General features: G+C 39.2%; 1 protein-coding gene across 3 annotated transcripts in view; it reads left to right on the forward strand.

Annotated features, from left to right (window-relative positions):
- The window catches only part of ATE1 (arginyltransferase 1), an 82322-nt gene extending 65384 nt beyond the window's left edge, over positions 1-16938 (forward strand). For all 3 annotated transcript variants that reach the window (XM_086467247.1, XM_086467245.1, XM_086467246.1), the window contains one exon: positions 15902-16938. In XM_086467247.1, coding sequence (XP_086323373.1) covers positions 15902-16080 — 179 coding nt within the window. In that variant the 3' untranslated portion in view covers positions 16081-16938. The remainder of the gene's footprint in view (positions 1-15901) is intronic.
- The last annotated feature ends 7243 nt before the right edge of the window (positions 16939-24181 follow it).

Consider the following 24181-nt stretch of genomic DNA (forward strand, 5'->3'; position numbering starts at 1 on the left):
GATATTTGCAGAGGATTTTTGCCTGTTTTGCATTGTGTGGTTGTCCTCAGCCTTGAGCATTTTCAGATGGTTTTGAAGTGTATTGTTTTCCATCCTTTCCTCCTGTGTCGTCTAATACTTTTGTTAACAGTTGGAGAATGAAGAAGAGAGGACAGACAAACTAAACAAAATTCTTAACTCTTTATACCACAGAGATAAGAATAAAAAAAATGCCTGACAGTTAATAACTTTAAAAAGCAGTCTGAGGAACTGTAATAACCTTTTATTGTTTAGGATGGCAAATCACGGGCGCCTGATGGTTGAAACAGGTCCAACTCTTTGCTACTTCTGGCCAGTGTAATGACATTCAACCTTACTTAACCTCAAAATACTCGTCATACAGAGACAATGATGAGGTCTTGTGCCAGCAAGCGCTCAGATTTGATACTTGAATAAAGTGCTAGTAGGCCCTTTATGTGCAGTTCCATCAGTTACTTCAGGAAAAAAATATTCCATAGCAGTGCTCAGACAGCATTCATGGATGAAAGGTCATGTTTGTCAAGTATTTTTGCTTTTATAAATTACCATTTTTGCCTAAATTACTTATTCTTCCAACCAGATTTTTTCATTTTTGTTGTCTGTTCAATTTGAAAAAGTCAAGATGACCTGGCATCATCTTGTAAATGAGAGAGGTTTATCAGGATTCTGATGTGTTTATTACTAACCAGTGGCCAGTCGTTTACTTCCAAATAAATAAGCAGTTTAGTGAGGTAGGGCGGTAGCAGAGGCTTTGGATGCTGATGCAGTCAGAAAATTGAGGTAGTGCTGAACGTCATTTAACAGGCCATTAGCCGTGAGTACAGACAGACTTACGCTACAGAAGAAGAGTTAATTAAAAGATTGCTCTGCAGATAAGTGCTTGTCAGTGACTTTGACAACATGTCAAAACTGATGAGCAAAATTCAGTCACATGATAGCATCTGCTGCAATATTCCTGGGCATGGTCTGTCTGTCGTACTAGTTAACTTCCTCCTCTCAGAGCTGGTCTTCAGGGTTTATTTGGTTGGTACTTTCACCAACAGCTCTGCCCATGGAACAAATGCAGTATGAAAAGAATTATAAATAATTTACTTGGTATCCTGGCAATACTTTTATCCTTCCACTTTCTGAGACTAGCCCAATGACATGTCTTTTTTTTTTTTTTTTCTCCTAACATCTGTTGAGATTTTTCAGTTTGTTTGCTTCTGAGAGAAGCCTGTGAAAAATGTCTTCATGAAGTAAAATCTTTATGAAGACCTACCTTTGGGGTAGTAATCAAATTCGTGTCAAACTTCAAATCTTTCTTCTCATCAGCACTGGACTGTCAACACCTTTAAGAAGCAACTTCAGATAAGGGCAGAAACAACCCCAATATAGAAGTGGTGGCTTCAAAGCCTTCATAGTTGTATGGCCTCCTGACTCTGTCATGTCACGTGGGGTGTGCATTGTGCCAACCAGGGTGAGCAGGGTGCTGTTACCCAAGTGAAAAAGCTAGGCTTGATCCAAACTGCTAGGCATGGCCCACAGCAGTTTCAGTGGTGGAAGCTGCTTCCCATCTTCCTGTGTCCGCTGCTTTGAGCAGAAGCTTTGAGTAGTACAGATCAAAAAGGACTTTAATGCCTTTTTTTTTTTTTCCTTCCCCTCTTAACTGATTTGTTTGCTGAAGTTGATAAATTGGCTAAGGCAATGCACATCTGCTCAACTTCCTGTATATCTAATAATAGAGCGAAATCAAAATGGAATCAAATGGAATACATTAATTAAAATGAAAGTACTTTCTTCGGTGTTGAAAAATACACATAACAAAGGCATACACAGACTCCTCTGTGTTGGCTTTGTGTGTTCTTGGAGACAAGACACTCTTTTCTCCAGAAAGTAGAGCCTAACACAAACCATGATGGATGCAAAAAGATGGTATAAAGAAACAGAGAAGCATTTCTGGTCTGTCTGGTCAATTATAGTAATAGACTAAATTATAGTCTATTAATAGACTAAACAGTAATAGACTAAACTGTATGATTTTTTTTGTAAACATCACAATGAAGGAGAGCTTCGAAGAGGGATGTAAGGAAGGACATTAGTTGTCTTTTAGAGTGTATGGAGGAATCTTTCGCAGCGTGGGAAGTGTAGGAGAAATGAAGACTATGGGGAGACACAAAGAAGTGTCCTTCAAAAACAGATAAACTGATCTGGGTCATCACATCCCATAGTCAGAGGTAGAACTTGCATTACTGCCTGTAGGTGTGAGGAATGAGGACGGGGGTGACTGGAAAGCTTTAGAAATGTGGTCTGGTGTGATCCGGGTACGGGTAGCTGGTAGAGACATGCATAGAAAGACGGGGAGGTGAATTTTGCAGGAGTTCATACAGGTAGATTTTTTTTCTTCAGAAATACATCCTCCTCACATATTACAGAACTAACTCCGGTTTCTTTGCTACATACAAAATAGGAATTCTCAGCTTTGCAGCGTTGTGGTAGCTAGAGTGGTAAAAGACAAGCAACATTCCCGGTATTTAATAATTTGAGTCCTCTTATTAGTGACTTAATCATGCATTTCAGTGCTTCTTGCAAGAAACTGGGGGTTATTAGTTACTAGTAAACAAAACTTAGGATTCTTACCCAGGAATCTGCAGGCTTGGACAGTTACACAAAACTGTATTTACTTTAAAAATATATTTATGTGCGTAGTGCTTTCACTAGAAAAATAATGTTACAACTATTTCAATAATCTCGAATTCTAGTGCTCTTTTTTCAAAAAATTTAATTTTATGTACAATTTAGATACTATTCTTTGCAACTAAAAAGGTGTGTTTCAAACATGTTTTACGCTTATTGTGTATATGAACGCAAGTATTTTTTCTTTTTTTCCCCATCAAGTACAGAGGTTGTTTAATTTTATTTTTGTTTTACTTATTATTTAAAAAGTGTGGTGTATTAGCACGATACTGGTCTTATTCCTCCTTCCTTTCTTAAAAGAAAAGCCATGATCACGTGTCCGTGTCCATAAAGTGAACTGCAGTTGCCATTTGGTCACGTCTGACAGTTTAGATCCCTGGCGAAGCGATGTACACGTGTGGTGGTGCAGCTCTGAATCTGGTCAGATGGGTTAATGCAAAAGACAGTAGACGTTAATGTTTATAAGTGTGCTCCAGATGAATGTTTATGAGGATAAAGGCACTGAGGTTCTTGAGACAATCAGAATGTAGTCACAAAACTATCACAGATGGAAAACATTAAACAAATTGTTTAGAACTGTGCAACCATCTGATTAGGGAGAAATTGCTGGTCTGCTCCAAAACAACTGCTGTTTAGAGGGTTTTTTTAAAGATGCAGTGTTGTGTATTTTGGAGAGTTAGGAAACAGTTTAAATAAATTCTGATAGATCATGAACTGAATTCTTCTAAAGAACTAACATTCCCCTATCTTATCAGAGCTATGGGTAATAAATTTGAATACTATAACCCAGGAAAAGACAGACATATAAATTATTTCTAGCAGCTCCTCTAGAAGAGACACATATTACAAGTTTATATCTGTTTCTAATTAAGTTTATAAACATTTAGAATAATCAGAATGCATATTTCTAAATCCCGTGTGATCCTTGAACATAGAAGATATTTAAACAATTAAGATAGTGCCAATACGGTGTAGCCAGGCAAATTTTTCCCTCACTTTTTAGTATGTTTGGGACTGGCATGGGGTTTTAGCCTCAAATGCAAAAATACGCCTAAATATTCCAGTGCCTCTCTTAATAAAAACCTAATGTTATTAACTTAATTTGTGGGTCCTAAACAACTGTCACTGCATAACTTGGCTTGTGGGTTAGAAATGACACTGAATCATCAGTTCTGCAGCGGAGTCTCCCAAAACAATCAATTGCAAAGACAAAAAGATCTTTAAAATGGGATTTGGAGTATGGTCATTCTGTGAACTCCATTTTGTGTTGTTCTAGCAAATCCCAAACTTTGCGAAATATTTGTGATTTAAAAGTTTGTATTTATTGATATTCTGACATACATGTTGTGCAGTAAACCAGTGCCCCTCAGAAGCACCGTCATCTGACTTCCAGTGTAGTTCATGACACATTTGGCTTGGACTGCAAAATTCCCAAAAATATGTTTTAATCCAAAATGACCGTCACAGAAGTTGTGTAACGAACAGATGTATTTTTTACATAATTTTTTGAGGACTTTGCTTGAAAAATGAAGCTATCCTGGCATACTTCTCCTCACGTTGAAGAGATGAATCTTAGATGGTTGTGTGCTCAAGGTGCTCCTTCACCATTCAAATGTTGTGACGCTTGATTCTCTTGCAGAATAATTATGCCTTTTTTTTTTTTTTTTTTTTTTTTTTTTTTTTTTTTTTTTTGTGGCTGGACCAGAAGTGAACTCATTCGTTGGTGAAGATTCAGGGGAATGCGGGGAAGGACAAGGACTGCCAACTCTTGTAGGAACCGTTTTCCATACTGAGAAGGTGTTAGAAACACAAGAACAGAAATTAAAATTGAATAATGTGGGATAAGTAGAGCGATCATGCAGATTTATTTCATGCCGAGGATAACTAGCATATGGGATTAGTTTCAAAATGTGATAAAAGTTAAAAGCTGTAATGAGGTGCAGATACAGAGCAGCTGTGGAAGGGACACCACAGGCATGGGCTGAGTCCCAGCACAGCCACACGCTACCAGCCACCGCAGCAACTTTCTTCCAGGGTCAGACCTTTTGTAACAGTCCTCGGTGCCTCAGAACATGTTTTCTCTCTGCTCTGGTGACATCATCCCGACTTTTCATATGGAACATAATTTGATTCCATGTCTTAATTAATTTAGCCAGTAAATTGATTGCTGTAATCTGATTTATTTCGCTGATAAGCTACTGCCAATTGCTTCAATTTTGCCTATTTCGTGGAAACGCTTGCGTTCGTAATTCTCAGCTTGACTCTTGTATTTGTTTTTTTTTCCTCCTTCTCATGTATCCGTCTTAATGAGGACTTGACTTTGCCCTTCTTCTTGAAAGATCCTCTTAGTGCTTTCTGCCGTTTTTACTTCTATACAGTTCAGATCTTTTAATAAATAGTATTTAACTCTTTTAATCTTTCAGATTTTTCCTTGTTTCCATTCCATTTTTTGGAGCTGTAACTCCCTAAAGCGTAGCCCTGTAACTTTTCTGTTTCGTACTGTCTTTTATTCCATTGGTTTCACTGTCATTGTAAGCTTATACTGCGTTTTGGTGTCAGCTTGAAGTGCCATTAAAACCAGTGATTAAAAGTTCCTGAAGTGTGGTTGAAAGTGGAACTGCCTCCTGGGAAGCCTCTTGTGAAAGTCTGAAGTCCTCGTTAGTACCCCTTCACTGTCAGCTGGCTTGGGGTCAGTCCAATGGGAAGATATTGCTCCAGAAAAAGAAAAAAAGCTGCCAACATTTTTTATTCTTGCATAAATGTGATGAAAATAAGTATATGGAAATGTATTTATAAAATAGAATTTAAAAAAAAATCCAGAATTGCTAAAAGTCCCTTTATTTTAGTTACTGTTTCTATCTCAGCCACACACACACACAAAGTTTAATTCCCTGGAAGCCAGGTTATACTGCAGAGGGTGACGGTGGCCTATTCAAGTTAAAATGTGTGTCGTCTTAACTTGTTTGTGCAATGCAAAGTGACTCTGAAATGTATAAAATGAGGCAATAACGCTATTCCTCCATAGTTAGCCCTCGTGAAATTAATTTGCCATGAAAAACAAAGTGAAAGACTTTGTCATGTCAGAAATGTCAGCTTTGCAATCAGTGGAAGTTGCAGAAATTCAGATACTGGGAAGGACAGTCACGACTTGCTCTCACACAGGCAGGAAGGTCAGTACGTCATCTTAGGCACTGTTCATGCTACAAAACTTTGACTTATCACTGCCACTTCGCAGTTAGAAAATTACTGGGTTTAGTGGGGTTGAGTGTTTGACTTCTTGGGTAAATCTTACTGAATTACAAGGTATTTTAGCTACTGGTTGAAATGAAAATACAGTTCATGTAGTGTTTCTGGTTTTTCTTATGCAAAATATATTCAGGAAATAGATGGAATTAGCTGTTCTGTTTGAGATGTCAGTGTAGTTATTAGTTTTAAAGTTCTGCTAGAGTTAGTAATGAGGTAAGCGTTTGTGTTAATCTAGGAAAAATATTTATTCATGGTTTTCATGAGAAATGAGTGAGATATTTCATTCATCCCGAATAGGAAGCATTTGTGTGGCAGTTGCTTTCCATCCCTCATCTGTTCTATTTAAGATGCAACCCTGATTTAGTATTCTCAACCTTTAATTCACAGCTTTAATGCCATGTTTAATGCGTCTCTTCCAGCAGTAACTGGGTCACTTTTGATGGTGTTCTTGAGATGACAGGTACCTTGCTAAACTCTCTGGAAAGACAGATGTGCAGTTTTAATTCCCTGGTAGCAAGTGAATTGAAGAGTTGCTTTCACGTGCTCTTTCCAAGCGCTCGTTGGATTTTGACCATGATTTTCCTTTCTGTCTCTGAAGAGGAATGAGCAGCCCAAAATACTGAGCATTCCTGTGTTGTTCTGAGTAGCTTGGGTACTTTCAGGAACAGAAAAACTTCTGCTAACAAAGGTTCTCAGAAGCACGGGGAAGGTGAATCTGATGCAGGATAAAGCTTGGTCAGGCTTGTCAGTGCTGACCCAGAGCAAATAAACCTTCCCAGAACCCAGTGTGATCAGAATTAGGCATTAGAAATGCCTGCAGAGTCCAGCAAAAATGTGTTGGGGCATGAATGAGCTTGTAAAATTTTGACTTGGCTAGTCTGGATCTGCAAAACTACCTTGTGCAATCTGCTGGTAGTTTAGGGAGATGGTCTGCAGGGCCATGGACGGAACTAGTGGCTCACAGTGTTCACGCACTTTGAAACCCAGCTGTACCTGCTGTAGTTCTGCTTCTGGTCCTTGTGTGCTTGGTGCATTTAAGTAAGTGAAATTTACTGGATGACCAAAAAGGGTATTTAAAACAAGGAAAAAGAAAAAAAAAATACAAAAAAAAAAAAAAAAAGAGGGAAAAAACCCAACCCAAAACAAAAACACAAACAAAAAACCTAAACCAAACCAAAAAAAAACCCCACAACACAGAACGCTCCTGGGTATGCAGTTAATATTCTTCATTGGCAGTTGATGTTCTCATTTCTTGTACCTGAAGACATCAAGAATAGTGTCAGAGATACAACTTCAAAAGAATTGACTAGTTCATTTTGTCTTCTGGAACAGCATCTAAAAGTGAAATAGTTCTCTTTGTCTATTCGCCATCTATTAAATTATATTCTGGGGTTTTTTGGTCTTTCTTAGAGTCTTGACTTTGGAGGCAGTGGATACTGTTTTCAGATGGGAAGTTGTTCATTCTCATTTAACTAAATTGTTCCCAGGTACTACTATTTTTTTTTTTTATATTGCATCCTTTAAAAACAAGTCCTTGGAGAAATATCAGTATCATTTCAATCTAGCCTGTTGATAGCCATGTCTCAGTCACCATATTTCAGGATAATAAATTAGAGGTAGGTTAGAATCATGGTATTATATGACAGCTCCTCATAAATAAAGCAGGAATTTTATTGTGTTACGTGTATCTCCTTCAAACATGTCCAAAACATCAGGCTGTACTTGGTTTTTAGTGTTAGGCAGGGTGGTCAGAGGATTGTATTTGCAGGTAAGCCGGGAGCCTTTGCAGGTTGCCGTGAATTACAGCTGAAAATGAGAACTGCTCTGAATTGCTGCATTCACAGGAAATGTTTTCCATTGGCCCCTATTCATGTTTGCTACTAGAATAATAAGAGTCAAAACACAATGAGTTATTGTTTCCGCGTGGCACGGCAGGGTTAGAGGATTTTGAATGCGTTTTGTCAAGTGATTGTCTGCTTGCTTCTCAAGATTGAATTGCAGATCATAAACCAGTTGTATGATTTCAGGCACAAAGCCCGGAAGTTTTGCTCGGAAGATGTCTTTAGGTTTTACCCTTGGTGCAACTTCTTGTCTTTACCCATTTTAAGGTTCCCTATAAGTTCTACTTGTAAAACTGTTGGTCTTCTGTCTTCATGTTTTGAGGATCATTGATGGCATTTTGATAAGGTGCATTTTTTTTCTCCTTAGAAACATTCTCTTTTTGAACAATGATTTCAAAAGTTCCTGTTTTTTTCTTCTTCATAGAGTAGCTGCAAAGAGTTGGCTGATTGAGAATGTCCTGAGCATTTGACTGTAGTTCCTTTGTGACTTATGCTTTCTGGTTTTAACTAAGAATTCTTTTCATTGAGTTTTGTTGTTGTTTATGCTTCAATTTAACTGTACTTTTGTTTTGGTTTGAGTTAGTATTTTCATACCCCAAGGCATACTGGTCTTTATTATTTCTTAATGTATGAGTCTAGTATGAAAGAAGCAATATGAGAAAAAACACATTTTAACTTACTGTTTTATGTAAATATTACTGTTAATGGATATTGCTTGTTGTGTCACTGTGCATTGTCTGTTTTGGCGTTGACTACTTCTGCTTTGCTGTGAAGGAAAAGAAATAATGCTTTAAATTGAGTAAGAAATGAGCTTAAATTCAAAGGTCAGATACATTAGACTTCTGACTGAGGTGGAAACATCTTCTATTTCCAGTAATTAGTATCTCCTGTATTTCAGTCATAAAATTTGAAAAGTTAATTTGTTTCTTCCTTTTTAAAATTTCTTTGTTTTAAAATCATTGATCATTAACTGTGACAAGGTCATGTAAACCAGATGTAGCTTTTCGTTAAAAAAAAAATTCGACAAGGCTGTAGTGTTTCTCAAATAAATTAACCTTGCTGTAGTGTAACCAGCAAGGGATGGGTGCTTCTTTTGATCATTTTTACACCTAGTTTGAAAGCTCAGGTATCATGAAACTTTTTCACTCCTTGTAAATTGAATTTTAAACAAGTTATTTTTTTCTGCGATTTGGAAATGGTGAACACTGTGTTAATCTTTAAAAACGATGCAAGTCCTAACTGCTTCGAAATTGAAAATTAAAAAGCAAGAACAATTTGAAACAAAACCAAAACCCAAGCGTACCCTTTGGGCTGTCAGTTTGAAAATACAGCAGTTCTCAAGTGTTAATCTTCGTACTTTTTTTTTTTCCCTATGAATTTAATGATTAGAAGTAAAAATAGTTTTTCTGAGATTCCATTTTTAAGCAAAATGGAAACTAATTTATTATGTGAGTTATTTGTGTGGAAGATTCCTTCAAAGGCTGCTTTCAAAGTGAATCACGGGTTTCAGTTAATGGCACAGCTTTAAATATTTTAAATTTTGAATTAGGGCTGGTTCTTTGCCTGTTTCCTTTCTTTCTTCCACTGTTTCATTCTGCTATGGAGGGGAAAAAAAAAAAAAATGTGCAGCATGGGTGCAGAAGCGTAACGTGGAGATGGCCAAATACTTTCTTAGTTCCAGAGGGTTTAAGTAACATTTAAGGAAACTGAACCTTATGACCAGAAACACCGTCATTTCAGTTTAGCATTTCTTTTTTGAATTAGGAAAACCAGACCTCAGTAAAGCTTCTTACTGATTCTGAATCCGTTCTGTACAGAAAACGTCAGAAATATTTTCCTGTGACTAATGTTGTTTTTTTTGAAAATTGGCAGTGGTCCCTTTTCCCATTTAAAAAATAAGAAAGTCAATGAATTTGTCACTTATTTTTAATTATTTCTTCACTTATTTTTCCCGTAAATGGAAGAATGTACTTTAGAAAAGTGTTAGCTTGGTTGCATCTCTAGATTATACCCCTGGCAAATTCAAAAATGTTGGTTTTGTGAGGAGTATATGAAAGGGGCTGAGGGAAGAGGTACCATTGACTGAGCACCCACCACGCGTGGCTGTAAAGGGCGGCACAGAACACAGCCGCTGCAGGCTGTCTTTCCACATCAGTATTGATCAAAACCAGCTTGACCCAAATCAGCCACCACCGAAAAGCTGGTTTAGTAACAGTTTGCTACAAAAACCTTTGAACCAATCACACTTCTTTTCGACACTATGTTGGCTCCAAGCCCCGTGCTGTTGCAGAGCCCGCTCGCCGCTCTGTGAGTCTCGGTTGTGCGGCTTTGCACGTGCTTACCCGGCTTTCTGACCAGATGTAGCTGTTTTTCACTTCAGCTTATATTAGGTAGTAATAATAAAGATTAATGCACTTGGAGAATAAAAATATTTGGATATCGGCTTCCCAAAATAATTTTATAAAAAGGCTAATCAATTCCTATTCTGTAAGAGAAAAATTTAGAACGTGGAACTTTGAATTGCTGCATAAAAGCAGACTGATCCCATTTTGCTATTAATGTGAATAAAAATGGTAAAATAATTCCTCCTTATTTGATGTTGGTATTTCAGCAGGAATGCGTATCAGCATTTGAAAATCAGGTTTTGTGTTTCGGGGGGTGAGCTTGCAGTTTTGGGGAGAAGTTGGTTTGGGTCGTGCCAAGAAACACTCCTGAGTTGTACAGGAGTACGTTGGCTTCCCGCTCTTCACGTTCCTCCTGGTCCCTTGAGGACAAAGGCATTGCTGGGGCTGATGGAGGAGGCTGCCTGTGAAGATCACTGCTGGTACTTTTAGCTGATGACTCAGTGTCGCTCCGCAGCGTTGCCTGTGCTTTTGAGGATGGTGCCAAGAAGTCAAACCAATACCTGCCTGACATCTGCCAAGACTAGTCTTTGCGTGGAGGGTCTTTAGGTCGCTTCTACTTTTTACTTTTTTTTTTTTTTTTTTACTTAGCAACATATCTGATAGGCTTTTGTTTTTTCAGAAAATAAATCCTCCATGGATGAATTGCGATTACTGGGGATACGGGGGTGAGAACAAAGAATTTTAACACCTCTTTGCAATTTCTTTATGGAATCATGGCGGCAGGGTTGAATTATGTATGAAATCTATATTCAAATTTCAGTAGATGAATGCTATATAAATAATTTGCTGGTTTAGGAGTATAGGGGAGAAGAGTGACAGTTAATTTATTCAGCAGGAATTCGGATGTATTTTTAGCTTGGAGACTTACAGGATGATATTTCTGCAAAGACAGACAGTTGGCATCCACAGCTGCTTAGTTTCCTAAAATGACAGGTACTCTCAATCTACAGAATTGATTTTTCTGAAGGTTAGGTTTTTATATATCTACCGTCCAAACTATATTGATAGATGCAACTGAGTTAAGGGATAAAACCTTGTGTGTTTTATACGTTGCGTGGCAGTGTCTCTGCTGTAGACTACAGTTAATCAACAACTCCCTGAGAAGATAATCTTCACAAAGGCAAAGTCCCAAGAATTCAACTGGACATTAGCAGTACGGTACCTCCTTCTAGTACTATTGCTTTTTAATAACGCTCAGTTAATAGAAGTGCTTCTACCAAATCCAGTCATTTCAAGTGGTAAAGATGAAGTGTTTCCAGAGGTGTCGGGAAAGAATGCACAGAAATAGATAAGTTGTACAAAACTGTAAAAACCAAACAAACAAAACAAACAAGCAAAAAACCAACCAAACAAACAAAAAAACCCCACAAAAAACCCAAACCACCACAACAACAATACAATAAAACCCCCCAAACCAAATCTATAAAAATACGTTTCAAGACCCAGTGATACTTGCTTAGATGAACAAAATGTGGACTTACAGGAGGATGGCTTCTACACTATTCTTAAGAAGGAACTTGCCACATGAGCTGCAGGGCACAGTCTTTGAGACCGTGGCACACCAGGACCGGTCTTAGTGGTACAGGGCTGGACTGGGGTGACGGCTGAAGAAGCAAGCCTTAGAAAATTAACTGGCTGTGAATTAGAACTTGATGAGGCATCCGACAATTCTGCACTTGGAAAAGAAACTTTGCCTTCAAACTCATTATTTTATCTTTTTGGGGGTTATATAAATTAACGCACCAACTACTTGTGAGGCGAAGCAGAGGTTAGTGGGAGATTCGGGAGGTATAAAATGAGAAAGTGTGAGGAGGAAAAACTAAGCTTTTTTTAGCTTTTTAATGGTGACAATACTGCATTCAGTAATTACAGTAAGGATTAAAGTTGCCCTAACTTACTGTTCCACTAGCTGATCAGTCGGGGTCTTTCCAGAAATGGAAGTCACTAACTGAAATTTTTTTAAGCATGGAAATAGTACTTACTGATAGAGACATTTTTCTTACATTCAACAAGTAATTTTACTTAATATAGCATATGATCTCCTTTTGAATTGGGATTATTGCTGTAATCTGGCAGCAGGCACTCAGAGAAGGCCTGTTAGAATTCAGTTGGCATCATCTTAAATGTAAAGCAAATTTTATCATGTGCCACTCATCAGGAACTGATATTTAATTTTTCTTCTGGGGAAGGTAATTTCTGTTTCAAACAATGCCAGAGCCCAATCTGCTTTTATTTTCAGTTAAATTCTCTTAAATCTTTCTGCTCAGGTTTAAATCATGAATAAAGGGAGTGCTTTCATGTGGTGCTACCTCCAGAGCAATAGCAATTGAAAGGTGCCTGAAATTTAACTTAACAGATTTGTTATTATGGTGACACAAGTTCCTATTCGCCTTGTCTAGAAGCTTAATTATGTACCTGAAATTATTTTACCGATACTTAACATTTCAGTAAAAAGTTTCTTTTTTAGATGGAGTTTAAATTATATATATTCAAGTACTTTTACAGAAGGTTATTTTTATCATTAAAGTTTTTATTTTGGGGGGAGCCAGTGGAAAAACGTTCACTAAAACAGGTAATCTTTGTAGTCGTTCAGACTATTATTTTTCTGCCTTTCAAACCTTATTTGAAGAATCTGGAATCGACCTTAATGTGTAGAACAAATATAAATACAGGCAGTCAAACGTAAATTTGTGAGGCCAAACATACCTGGCTTTAAACTTTTCCTGACGATAAACTCATTACCAAGTCTTTACAGATGCAGTTTATGCACAGAACTTACGGTCTGTGCTGAGCTTAAAACATGTCTGATTTTTCGCAAGATATTGGTATTTTCTCGATTGCTCTGGGCGAGCTTTCTCCTGCCCGAGGGCTGCGTTATAAACCGGTGCCGCAGTCCAAGAAAGGCCTGGTCTACAGCGGGGTTTGGCAAGCCTCGCCTCCCCCCACAAAACCCCTGGCTGCCATGCGTAACAGATTTGCTGGAACCCTGGGTCATCCCAACAGTTCCGTGTGGCTGCAGAGCTAGAGCGAGCGTGGGCCTGATCGCCGGGAGGCTGATGCACCCGCTGCGCTTGAGGTGGTGAGTAAAGGAGGAGTGAGGGCGTAAAGGCTGAGCAGCGAGAACAACGTTCGGCTGAGCCAGTAAGGCTGTAGCGAAACTGAAGGTACGGTAGCTTTAGTCACGGTCAGAAATTGAATCTGGGGCCAGGAACGCTACAAGCCAAAAGATGAACTCATCCAGAGTATCAGGCTTCAGCATTACTTGAAAGCAACGAGTATCAGACAGTGAGTAGTGAACAGCTTTGAAAGTGCTTTTGGCACGAGGCTGTGAAGGCTAGGCTTGGCGTAAATCCATTTCAGGACACAACCTTATATTCAGCCTAGAGGTGGAGTAAATAGAAACCTTCCAATTTAAGAAGTTAAAATAACTTTACACTTGTGTCACCTCCAGAAGCTAAACTTGCAAATTTTCCCTTGGTGAACTTTCAGAACGGAGGAGGGTGTAACAGAAGAGGCAGTAGGGCTGGTGGTGGAAACAACCTGTTGGGGTATCAGAAAAGTGTTGGCCACACATCAAAAACCTGACGGATTTCAAAGAGTGAGAGAAAGCCATAAAGTGTTTTTGGCTTGGTGTTTATCTAAAGCAATTGCCAACAATAATTAGTGGAGAATGCAATCTTAGCAAGTACTATTCAGATTTTCTTCCTTCAGACCACGTTTTCCTAGTTAAGTCTTGAGAAATACCTTGCGCTTTCATGTTAGGAATCAAAACATAGATAAAAGTAATGAAGTCATTCTAAACTTTGTAAAGCAGGCTTCGTTAAGTTTCACATACTAAATTCAGGCAATCAGCAGAAAAATGTTTATGAGCCATTTCTGTGGATGAATAGGGGCAGGTTCTTGAGAAAGTCTTGCAAAGAAAAGCATTTCATGACCTCCTTTGTCTTTATTAAAGCCTAAAGAAGGCCCGAAGGGGAGTATTAAGCTCTTCCGTAGTAAGGGCTACATTTGAATAGAGATTTGTCTTACAGATTTCTTCAGGTTCTTCCACACAAGTTGTTTAGCTTACTGGTGGCCAGTCTAGTGAGTGGGTATGTAGGGGAAAAAAAAAAAAAAAGATGACAGGACTTGGTGACCTATTTGCTTCCCAGAGCTGGTGTCATGTCCTCTGCTGTTTGTGAAACTTGCTGAGAAAGTTCTACCTGTGTTTATTTGCTTATCAATAAAACCTGGTTTTGCCCGGGAAGTGGCTATTTGAATTATCTGGTTTTCCACAGCAGTTGGTTTGATTTGGAGCCAACTGGTGATCGGCAGAAGGTTTTATTGTGAGTGTTGTAAGCGGGGAGCGGTATAGAGTGGATACCATGCAGAGCCTGTTCAGGGAGCCTTACATGTTCGAACCTAAAGGAAGCAAGTGCATGAACATATAAAATATTTTAATTTGGGGCAGATTGATGCGGTGCTTAGACCTAAGCAGTTATACTTACCTGTGCTGTCTCTACCATCAGAATAATGCCCCGATGCCAAAAAAAGATTGAGTCTTTGCATAGTTTATGTCCCCAAAAGCTGACGTTCTACTGAGCGTCTGTTCTCTGTTACTATTTGAATTTATATGGTTCTATTCGCAAACCTCGTATTTCAGATTCTGTGTTTGACTTTTACATTGGTGGCTTTTTAAACCTGAAGTTCAGAAAAGTCCAAGATTTCTTTTACCAGTATTTTGTAATAATTTTATTAATTATGGCTTCAGGTGCGTGGCATGTTCTCTCACTTTCTTTAAAGGGTTTCCTAGCACTGTACAGCCGATTTTTCTGACGCACAGCGCCTATATAACATTATTATTCAGCAGTAGTAGCATCAATTGCATGCATAAAAATCAGGAAGTTTTAACTTGTTCGACGATGCTCTTATGTGTGTGATTCTGGTTAAATGAAGTCACGAGGGGTCTGTAAATGAGGTAAATAAGATTCAACGTGTGTATCTTTGAAAGCTTGAGGAATTATGTCGTGCCCACCCAGATAGTGCTTGTGCTGCGAACTCTGTTGGTCTGCAGCACTCGGGGATCAGACCTGAAGTAAGGGCACGTGGTTAACTTCTTTCTACTCGAGAAACTCAGAAATCAGTATAAACGAGGAAAAAAAAGATGGGGGCTGGAGGGCCCGGGAGTTTCAGCTGGGAAGGTACTTTATTGCCTGATGCTGACCTAAGGCAATCGGCGTGGAGGCTTCTTGCTGGTTTTAAGACAATTCACAACTGGGAAAGGGAGTGCTCTGCGCTGGTGGATTTTGCAAGCGGTGTAGTAATTAAGTGCAATATGGCAATAACAGCAAGTCTTTTCTGGTTGGTTGTGTTTGAAAGTATTTCCCAGATAGAGTTTCACTTCCAGCGAGCATTAAATAAACGTGAATTTTAAAATACAGTAGTAGAGCTGTTTTCAGAAAGGCTATATATCACCATTAGAAATGTGTGATGCATTATTTATTTTTTCACACAGCATGAACAAACACCGTTGCTTTGCAAGGTAGATTTTGTTTTCAACCATGATTCAAGCAGCCTGCTCTGTAGATTAGCTCTGCTTTCATCTGCTGTTCATCTGCAGATTAGTTTTATTACTTCGTACGGTTTTCATTATGCATATTGAAGCTGGTTGCATAAATTAAGATCACGTGGCCAATATACATAACTAATTTTTGTGCTCTCTGATTCCCTTTGCAGTTGATGAAGGTCGTATTAAGGAGCTGGGCAGGGTGAGAGTACTGCACAAGAGAACCGTGATGCCTTACAGTGTGTATAAGAAGAGAAGGAAGGGGCCAAGCGACGAAGCCAGCGTTCAGCAATATGCAAGTTTGGTTGGACAGACCTGCTCAGAAAGAATGTTGTTGTTCAGAAGTTGAAGAGTCATTAAATGGCATTTTGATGGCGCTACATTTTATTGCACTGCCACTGGATGATCTGTACTATAGTTGTGTGTTGGTATGCCCGCTCCAATAGCAGTATGCAATACAGGTATATATCTAGGCTTATGTGAATACATGGTACGGTGTTTAAAGGCCAGCTCCAATAAAACTTACAATACAGCAAGGCTTTAGCAATATAAGTTTAGAAAAACGTGCTTGCAATATATTTTAATTAAGTAGTTCTAGACATTCTATGCATTTTGAATAATTTGGAGTATCTAAACAAAATGAAAACCAGATGTCTTTTTTTTTTGTGGAGACAAAGGTTGACTAAATCTAGATTAACAATAATTGCAATTAAATTAAATTAATGGCAAATGTTTTCAAATAGCACCTTGGCTATCTGTTGTTAAAAATTGGCATGAAATTTATGCTCGCATTTGTACGCTCCTAAACTCTTGCAAGAGAATTGAAAAGTGCTGTTACTTTCTAACGTGAAATCTGGCATGGTTTAACTTTATTTCAGTAGTATATTTAAACATAGGAAGAAATTATTTTTGCTGCACATTCTTAATTTGTTTAAAGCAGTAGGTTAGTGTCTGAGGTCCTGGTGAATGTAGTAGATTCTCAGTGGCAGGTGACGCAGTGCTTTGGAAAACTCTCCCCGTTAGAGAAGAAACGGAATAGTTGCACTATGAATATACCAAAGATATGCAGCCAAGTGGCACAGTGTGTTTTTGGTATAAGCCTTATCCTTTGTCTAAAAAGAGTGGATATTTTAATGCACGTCACTAGCGTGAGTTAGAGCTTGGAAGGTTTATCCTGTAGCTCTTCTGTGCACATTTCAGGACTATGTTTAAAAAAAAAAAAAAAAAAAAAAAGACAAGAGGTACCACTGCTGGGGTTTGTTGCAATTTTTTTCTGCAGAATTGCGTGGGAAGGCTTAAACGTCATGTTTCTGCGTTTTTACTGGGTGTTTTGTGGCTGGTGCAGCAGCTCGCAGGTTAACGTCCGTAAGAACGTTTTACTGAACACTTTGGTTGGAAACACAGGAAGTTGTGATCCCGTAAGTGATGAAAGCACTTTATTATCCGATACGTGAACGTTGTCATTAGTAGTCTGTGTCCCTAGCAAGTCATACAAGTTATAGGAATTTTGGGAAATAACACTGTTGTATAATTCAGTCATGTATTACAACTTCATAACAATACCAATGCATTTGTGTTTCTTATCTCCTTGCATGACGGGAGCTAGTACTTACCTTGAATCAACTTGAAATTTCCTCTTAACCTTTGAAGAAAGATTCTTTTTCAAGAATGTATGGTTAGGTGTTTTTCCCCAGAAAGGAACCGAATTCAATTTTACCCTCTGAGGGTTATATCTCCTATCATTCCTGGGCTTGATTTACTTTTAAACACTTGGCCAATATTGTTAATCACTGATTTTGTGTGGAACAGACAGAAGAATTTTGGCATTCAGGTGCATTGCAGATTTAATTTTTTTTTCCATATCTGTTTGATCGTTGTAATGTTACTGATATAGAATACAGCTTCAACAGTAATTTTATGTTTTATTAATTGGGATGTATTGTATTGATCTGCTCCCAGTCTGCAACAAAATCGATTGTGTCAGAATTCTATCTGGTACGTCTTTAGCTGTTGCCTGGTACCGAGAAGTTTCTGTATGCTGTACCATCTAGTTTGTCCGTGTCTTGTCTAAACCTGTTGCCACAGGAGAACCACTAAATACTACGTACGAACCTTATTAGAAAGAGTTCCTTTCTGTGGAGAAAATACTCTTGCCACTCAGTGAACTGTCAAATATTGTAACGTTTTCTGCCTGCACAGTGTGTTGAAAAGCGGTGATGCCCATATGGCTTAAAACCAAAATAAATGAGAAACCCTTTTTATATGATATAAAATCAGTTAATGGGCACAGAGGAATTCCAGTATGACTTGCAAAATCTTCAAGATTGTCAAAACCATTTAACGATGGCCTCGCTGTGCTCCTGGAGAAGTTGAAGTTTCTGTTAAATTGCAAGGGAGCAGACTTAGCGTCACCCCTGAGAGTTCTTGGAGAGCTCCATCTTTTTGTGCCCACTATTTGTTCCTGATATGCCTTCTAGATAGGTGTGAGACTTTTATCTGATGCTCTGTTTCTCTTGGGGAGCTTCTAAGGACTGCAGCTAAAGAAAAGTGAGATAAGTATAAGATTGAAAATTGAGTACGGCTCAAAGTTGTCCTTAGTGTGACCACTGAAGGTAAATGACCATTTCCTGTGAATTCTGAAATGGTGCTTTCGCTTTCTGACCTCCACTGGACCTGCAGCTCCACGGCATGCTGGGCTTCTGCCTCTTACTAATATAGATACATATACACATACATATTAAAAAAAAAAGTCAACATTAACTCAAACATTGAGTTCATCTGTTGTAGTATGCTGCGATCTGACTCGCTGCTTTGGTGTTATTTTAGAAGGAAATTGGTGCAGTGTTTTTCAGGACTGATACCTCTATCCCTGGTTTAGAAGAGGAATAGAGTCCAAGGATGAAGTTCTGTAAATTTTGCCATTGACTTCAGTGGAGCCGAAAATTCACCACTATCACAATTTTATTTAATAAGATGTTGTCATTGAGAATTATTGAATTTAGAGATATTTAATTTAGTACAAACTATTTTATAAGAGGTTTTTTTAGTGTAGTTTGTTTGTGAGAGTTAATCCCTAAAGTAAGGTTGCCTTGTTCTGTCGTCTGTTGATAAATGAGCATAAAATGGTGGTAAGAAAATGCAGAGCTGTGACCAGTGCTAAAAAATACCATTCTTTGTTTTAATTGGGGATAAATGGGGAGCTTACTTGTTACCAGCATCAAGACATTTCAGTAAATGCAAAAGAACCTGCATGTTGAGTTTGTAATTGCTTTTCAGCAGGCCTGTTTGACTTGTAAGTATAGAAAATAAAGTTATTTCTAGTCTCTGTGAATTATCGTAAGTAATAGCTCCGAGCGTGACCTCTGTATTCCTTTGTAGGAGTTCATTATTTTGGAGGTTGACTAAGTGTCCAGAGAACAGCAAAATCGGGGAAGTCAAAGATTAGCCGTGATTAGAAGGGACACCTATCAGTTCAAAACACGTGACCGTATTTTAGTAAATTTGAGTTCTAGCTAGAGAGGTTAATGAAGAGTTTATGCGTTGCAACAGAATTTAGAAATATTTTGTGAATAGAATAGAATAAAATACAATAAAGAGGCTTTTCACAAACGGAGACTAGCTAGGACTAGCTATTTTAGTTAGGCTATACCATTTCTCGTTGGCTGGAAAAAACCCCGCCGTTCTCTGAAGCAAGCAGCCAAGCAAGCAACGCTGACACCTGGGTTATGTGCACAAAGAAAACCAAGCACTGGTTCGTTTTCTTGCTGAACGAGGCAGAATTCCACCTAGTTCTGGATTCCTGAATGAGACTTTTGTCGAAGCCCAGTGCCACCCATGGCTCGAAATTTTGGTGTGCCCAGGCTTGTGGTGGCCCAGTGCACAAGGCTCTGTCCTACAACTCATACTGCTGGGAGCATTTATATTTTGTTTCACTGCTCCTTTGGAGTCTACAGCCATCGCTTTCTCTGAAGTTCCGATAACATCTTTGCCAGGTGATCTTTTTCAAGCTGCCAGCCTGATCAGCCATGTGTTTCTGAATTCCCTCTCATTCTGGTTGTCCTACATCAGACACGTATTATGTGCTCTCCTCATCAGCCCTTCCACCTCCACTGTCCTGCCTAAGCTTTAACGGTTCTTTTTGCTTGTTCTGTCCCAGTCTTGCTACAGGAAGAGTTTGCATTTGAAAGAGTGTAGAGAATATTTAGGGCAGAAACCACCAGCACCACGTTTCAGGGAAATCATCAGCATTTCCAGAAGCATTGTAGCCACATATCATACCCCATATATTTATGAAACAGCAACTTCAGGGCCTCTTGTGTGTGATCTCACAAACTGAGCATAAAAAAAGCCAGATTACGTTTCCACTTGCCAAATGATTGAAGTTAGTGGACGTGGTGGAGAGTTTCCAAGCCCTGACTCTGTGGCTGTTCTGAGGAGGCCGGGGTGGTGAGCTGTGGTCCTCGGTCAGGCTTGAGCATCAGCTGGGGAAGGTGCTGCCAAGGAAGGGTTGGCGATGACCCTGCGTGATGGAGAGAGGAACTGGAGGTGGCTGCTGGTCAGAGGAGCGTTCATGGGTAAGTAGCCATGTGATTTGCCTTTAGTTATGAGGCAGATATTGGCCTCACTGGGGAAATAAAAATACACTATGGACAACAAATTGTACAAATAACGCCATTTGTACATGGCGTTAACCACATACTTAACCATAGCTGCTGACAAATGAGTATACCAGCTACAGTGATTAGAAGAAGCTCATTTTATCAGTTTTTCTGAAAGCACAATGACTAAGTCGCCATGTATACAAGCACTTACTAAACAGAACATTTTGTGAATAGAACTGCTTAAGTACAAAGATAGTGGAGGGTGTTCAAATATGTTGTATAAGCAAAAAGACGTTTACAGGAACAGATGTACAATAGTAACTCATAGTATCCAGGTGCTAGCTGTGGTCAGTGGATTCCTAAATAAAATAGTATTCTATAAATTAATGCGCTATATGTGTCTTATAGCACATTTAAAGCTCATCTTGTGAGAGCTTTGTTTTCTAACAGTATTAAAATAAATAGGAATGCAAATAAATTAACATACAAGCCTGAGTATAGCGTATGTTAATGCTCTATATTAATACAAAACAGTCATAACTCTGAAAACAGTGGCTTTTCCTGATCGACTTAGAAATGTAACAGCTCGGAAGCTTTCTGGCTGTATCTCTTCATGGTAATGTTTTACTGTTTTGATGTTTATTCATTTCCTTATTATAACTATTCCCATCAGGTTTTTGTGCTTCCCATCAGTTATTTCCACTTCAGTTTTGACACATAATACATGTGTCTGCCAAAAGCCCTGCTGAGAGATTGCTATCAGGACAAAAGAAAGTGTTAGGAAGTCTGTTAAGTAGTGAGAAGAGAGCGGAGTCCACGGGGACAGTCAGTCTGCAACCTTTGTGCCGCAGAAAAAGCAGGGTTTGTTTACAATATAGTCTGCTGCAGGCTTTAAAATAAATGTGTCAGATTTCATTCGTTTCCCTTTGTCTGTGACATCTGATTGTCATTGTCCAGGAAAAATCAATAGAGCATTGTAGAATATTTTTTTTAAAAAAAAAAAAAACAAACCCAACCAAAAAAAAACCATTGAAGTCAGGGTACTGCATTTATGGCAAAAAAATCTCGAGTTAAGGAATGAAATTGTATGAATTCTGTTGCAATTCTCACTCGAGGTCTACGTAGGAGCAGAAGAGTGTTGGCTGGATGGGACTTTCAAAAACTGCTTGCTGCTTCTCCCCAGTCTTCTCTTCTCCAGGCTGGTGCAGAGCAAGAACACATCCACCACCCGTCGCAGGGCTGAGCCTCGCTGTTTGCATTGATCTCTAATGAATGCGGTTCAATAAGCTCCTTCGAGGCATTTTTTTTTTCTGCAGGGCATAGTGTCCTTGTTACTGGAAGTTTTTAATACCTGGTGTCTGATTTTCATGCTTTTGGTTGCAAGTGAACCTGTTTTGCTTTGCTCGACCTGAATGTGAAGAGCGATCACCGACATTCCTCTTTGCAGCAGCTCTAGATATTTTTGAAGACTGTGGCCATGTCACCCTGCTGGGTTTTGTTCCCTAAACTAAGTCATCCCAATTGCCTTTCCAAATAGTCATGTTTTTAAGATATTTTATTGAGCTTTCTTAAGTATTCCCCCACTGGCCCACTTTTTTAGTGTGGTGCCTTAGTGCCAGCTGCTCCAGCAATCAACATAATAATTATTTCAGAGGTTTCCATCAGCAAATAAATGTTGCTTTTTCAAAATGATAATTGCCACTATCCTAACTGATTCTTCTGTTTAAAGCAGGTCGTGTTTTCTGTTTATCTACCATACTACAGTAAAATACGGCGAAGAACCAACCCTTACTGTACCAGCAAACGTTTTTCTCTCCTTAAATGCTCCCAACCTGCAGCCACCAGAGGGCACGGTCCAGCTTGCCAGCTTGTTCCTCGTCTCTCTCACGTTACTTCTTGTCTGAGTATCCAAATTTTCTGAGTCTCTTTTATTAACACCTCAGTCTGAGTTTAATTTTTTTACTCTGCTCCTAATTGTGGTATACCAGGAAAGAAAATATTGTCAGGTGGGGTTGACAAAGTTCTGGGCTTCAGTAGTTGAATGAAACACAAATTTGTTGGAAATCAGGATTACAAGCTGTTTCAAGACAAGTAGTCTAGATTTTGTAACCTACATTTATTAGGTACATGACACTACTAGTCTGTTCCTGAAGTTAAGATCCATAGAACCCTTGAGGAGGGCCCAGCTGGCAGAGTTACCCATCTCGAACTGCTTTTGATGCTCTTCCTTTCCACGTTGTTCCTATCAACCTGTGCGCAGTAGCAGCATTAACAGCGCCTAATATCCTGCTTACTGCATGCATTTTGACAGCTGCTCTGTATTTCTCAATGGAATTGCAACAACCAAATCAGGGCATCTCGGGAAAAATGCTGCCTCCAGAGATGAACAAAACTGTGCTCACTTCTTCTGGTGCAAGAGCGGGGTGTATTGGGCTCGCTGACAATTGACTTAGCAGTTGCACTTTCAGTTACTAAGAGTTTGCCCGTTGCCTCACTAAGGCCCTCTCTTCTTGGTGAGATTTCTAGTGCATCGATTGTGAAAGCTACCAAAAAAAAAAATATAAATCACAAGTGCATTATTTTCCTGCTTTCTCCTTATCCCTCTCTTGCTTTTAACCTAAGTTATTTTGATATCAGGATTTCTCCCTCGCCTATGCAGGGAATAAAATGATGTTGAAATAAAGTTTTGTGAACTTAGAGGTCAGGAGACCGCAACGCGTTGCTGTATTGCCAAGGGCATCGCAAGGTATTTGTTTTGTGAGTAGGCTAGTCTCTATTGCTCCAGATGAAAAGTGGTGGAAGACAGATCAGTTGAAAAAAGAAGGTTCCCAATTTTAAATTATTTATTTTTTTTCATACAAATACATTATTGCAGTGCCCAGAAGCCTTGAAGAGGCTTTGGTGCAACAGCTGCTGCATATGTCCTCAGGTTGAGCTTATCCTTGTCCCTGAAATTCTTGCAGTCCGTAAAGTCCCATATCTCTTGTAAACACTCTTTTCTAAGCTGGCTTCAGTAAAGGGAGTGAATATCCACTTTCTGGGAACAAGGCAGAAGGCTTGGATGAACTGGGGTTCGGAGAAATGTCCTGCTGCAGTTATTGGGCCTCTTCTCAAGAGGCTCTGGTGCCTTAAGGCCCGCTCTGGCCATCACGGGAGAGGGGACTTCTCCCTTGCTGGACTTTCAAGTCAGCACCTCGGATTTCCTGGTTATTGTATAATATTGTTTTTGTGTGATGTTCTATAATATTCTTGTACATTGTATTTTTATACCCTCCTCGCTAAGTTGGCATCCTTGAGAGCTGGTATACTTTGTGAGAACTCTTACAGCTTATTCCCTCTGTCTCCTAAAACCACTCTTACGGAGAGGCATTGTCCCTCCTATGTGAAACGGGGCCGTTCCATGGCGCTATGGGACACCAGTATTTCTGTCACGTCCTTCTTTCAGTTGGAGGCTGTCAGCACATTTCAGCCAGGAATAAATTAGCACGTTCTTACCAAGTTGTAATAAGGGCATACGTGAGACGCTGCCTTCTCAGCGAAAATAAACATGGCAGCAGTCTGACAAAACCCTTTGGCGGTCGCAGTATTCCGTTGGGATGAGAAGGGATAAAAGGTAGCGAGCCCGGTGGGACCTGCAGCAAAGCTGCTGCAATGATGCTGCACCTTGACTAACGTGTAGTCTTCAGTTTCACACCGCCCCGCTTCAGCTTCTGCCATTGTGCAACTCCCCCTCTCGTTACTGACACCCTTCGCTCCAAATCAATACCCGCTTCACGTGCTGATCCTCTAAAACCTCCTGGGTTCATGGGCCTGTTTAACAAGATAGAGATATTCGAGGAATCTCAGTGT

The sequence above is a fragment of the Leptosomus discolor genome, chromosome 6 (genome assembly GCF_034619465.1).
Source record: "Leptosomus discolor isolate bLepDis1 chromosome 6, bLepDis1.hap2, whole genome shotgun sequence".
Taxonomy (NCBI): Eukaryota; Metazoa; Chordata; class Aves; order Leptosomiformes; family Leptosomidae; genus Leptosomus; species Leptosomus discolor.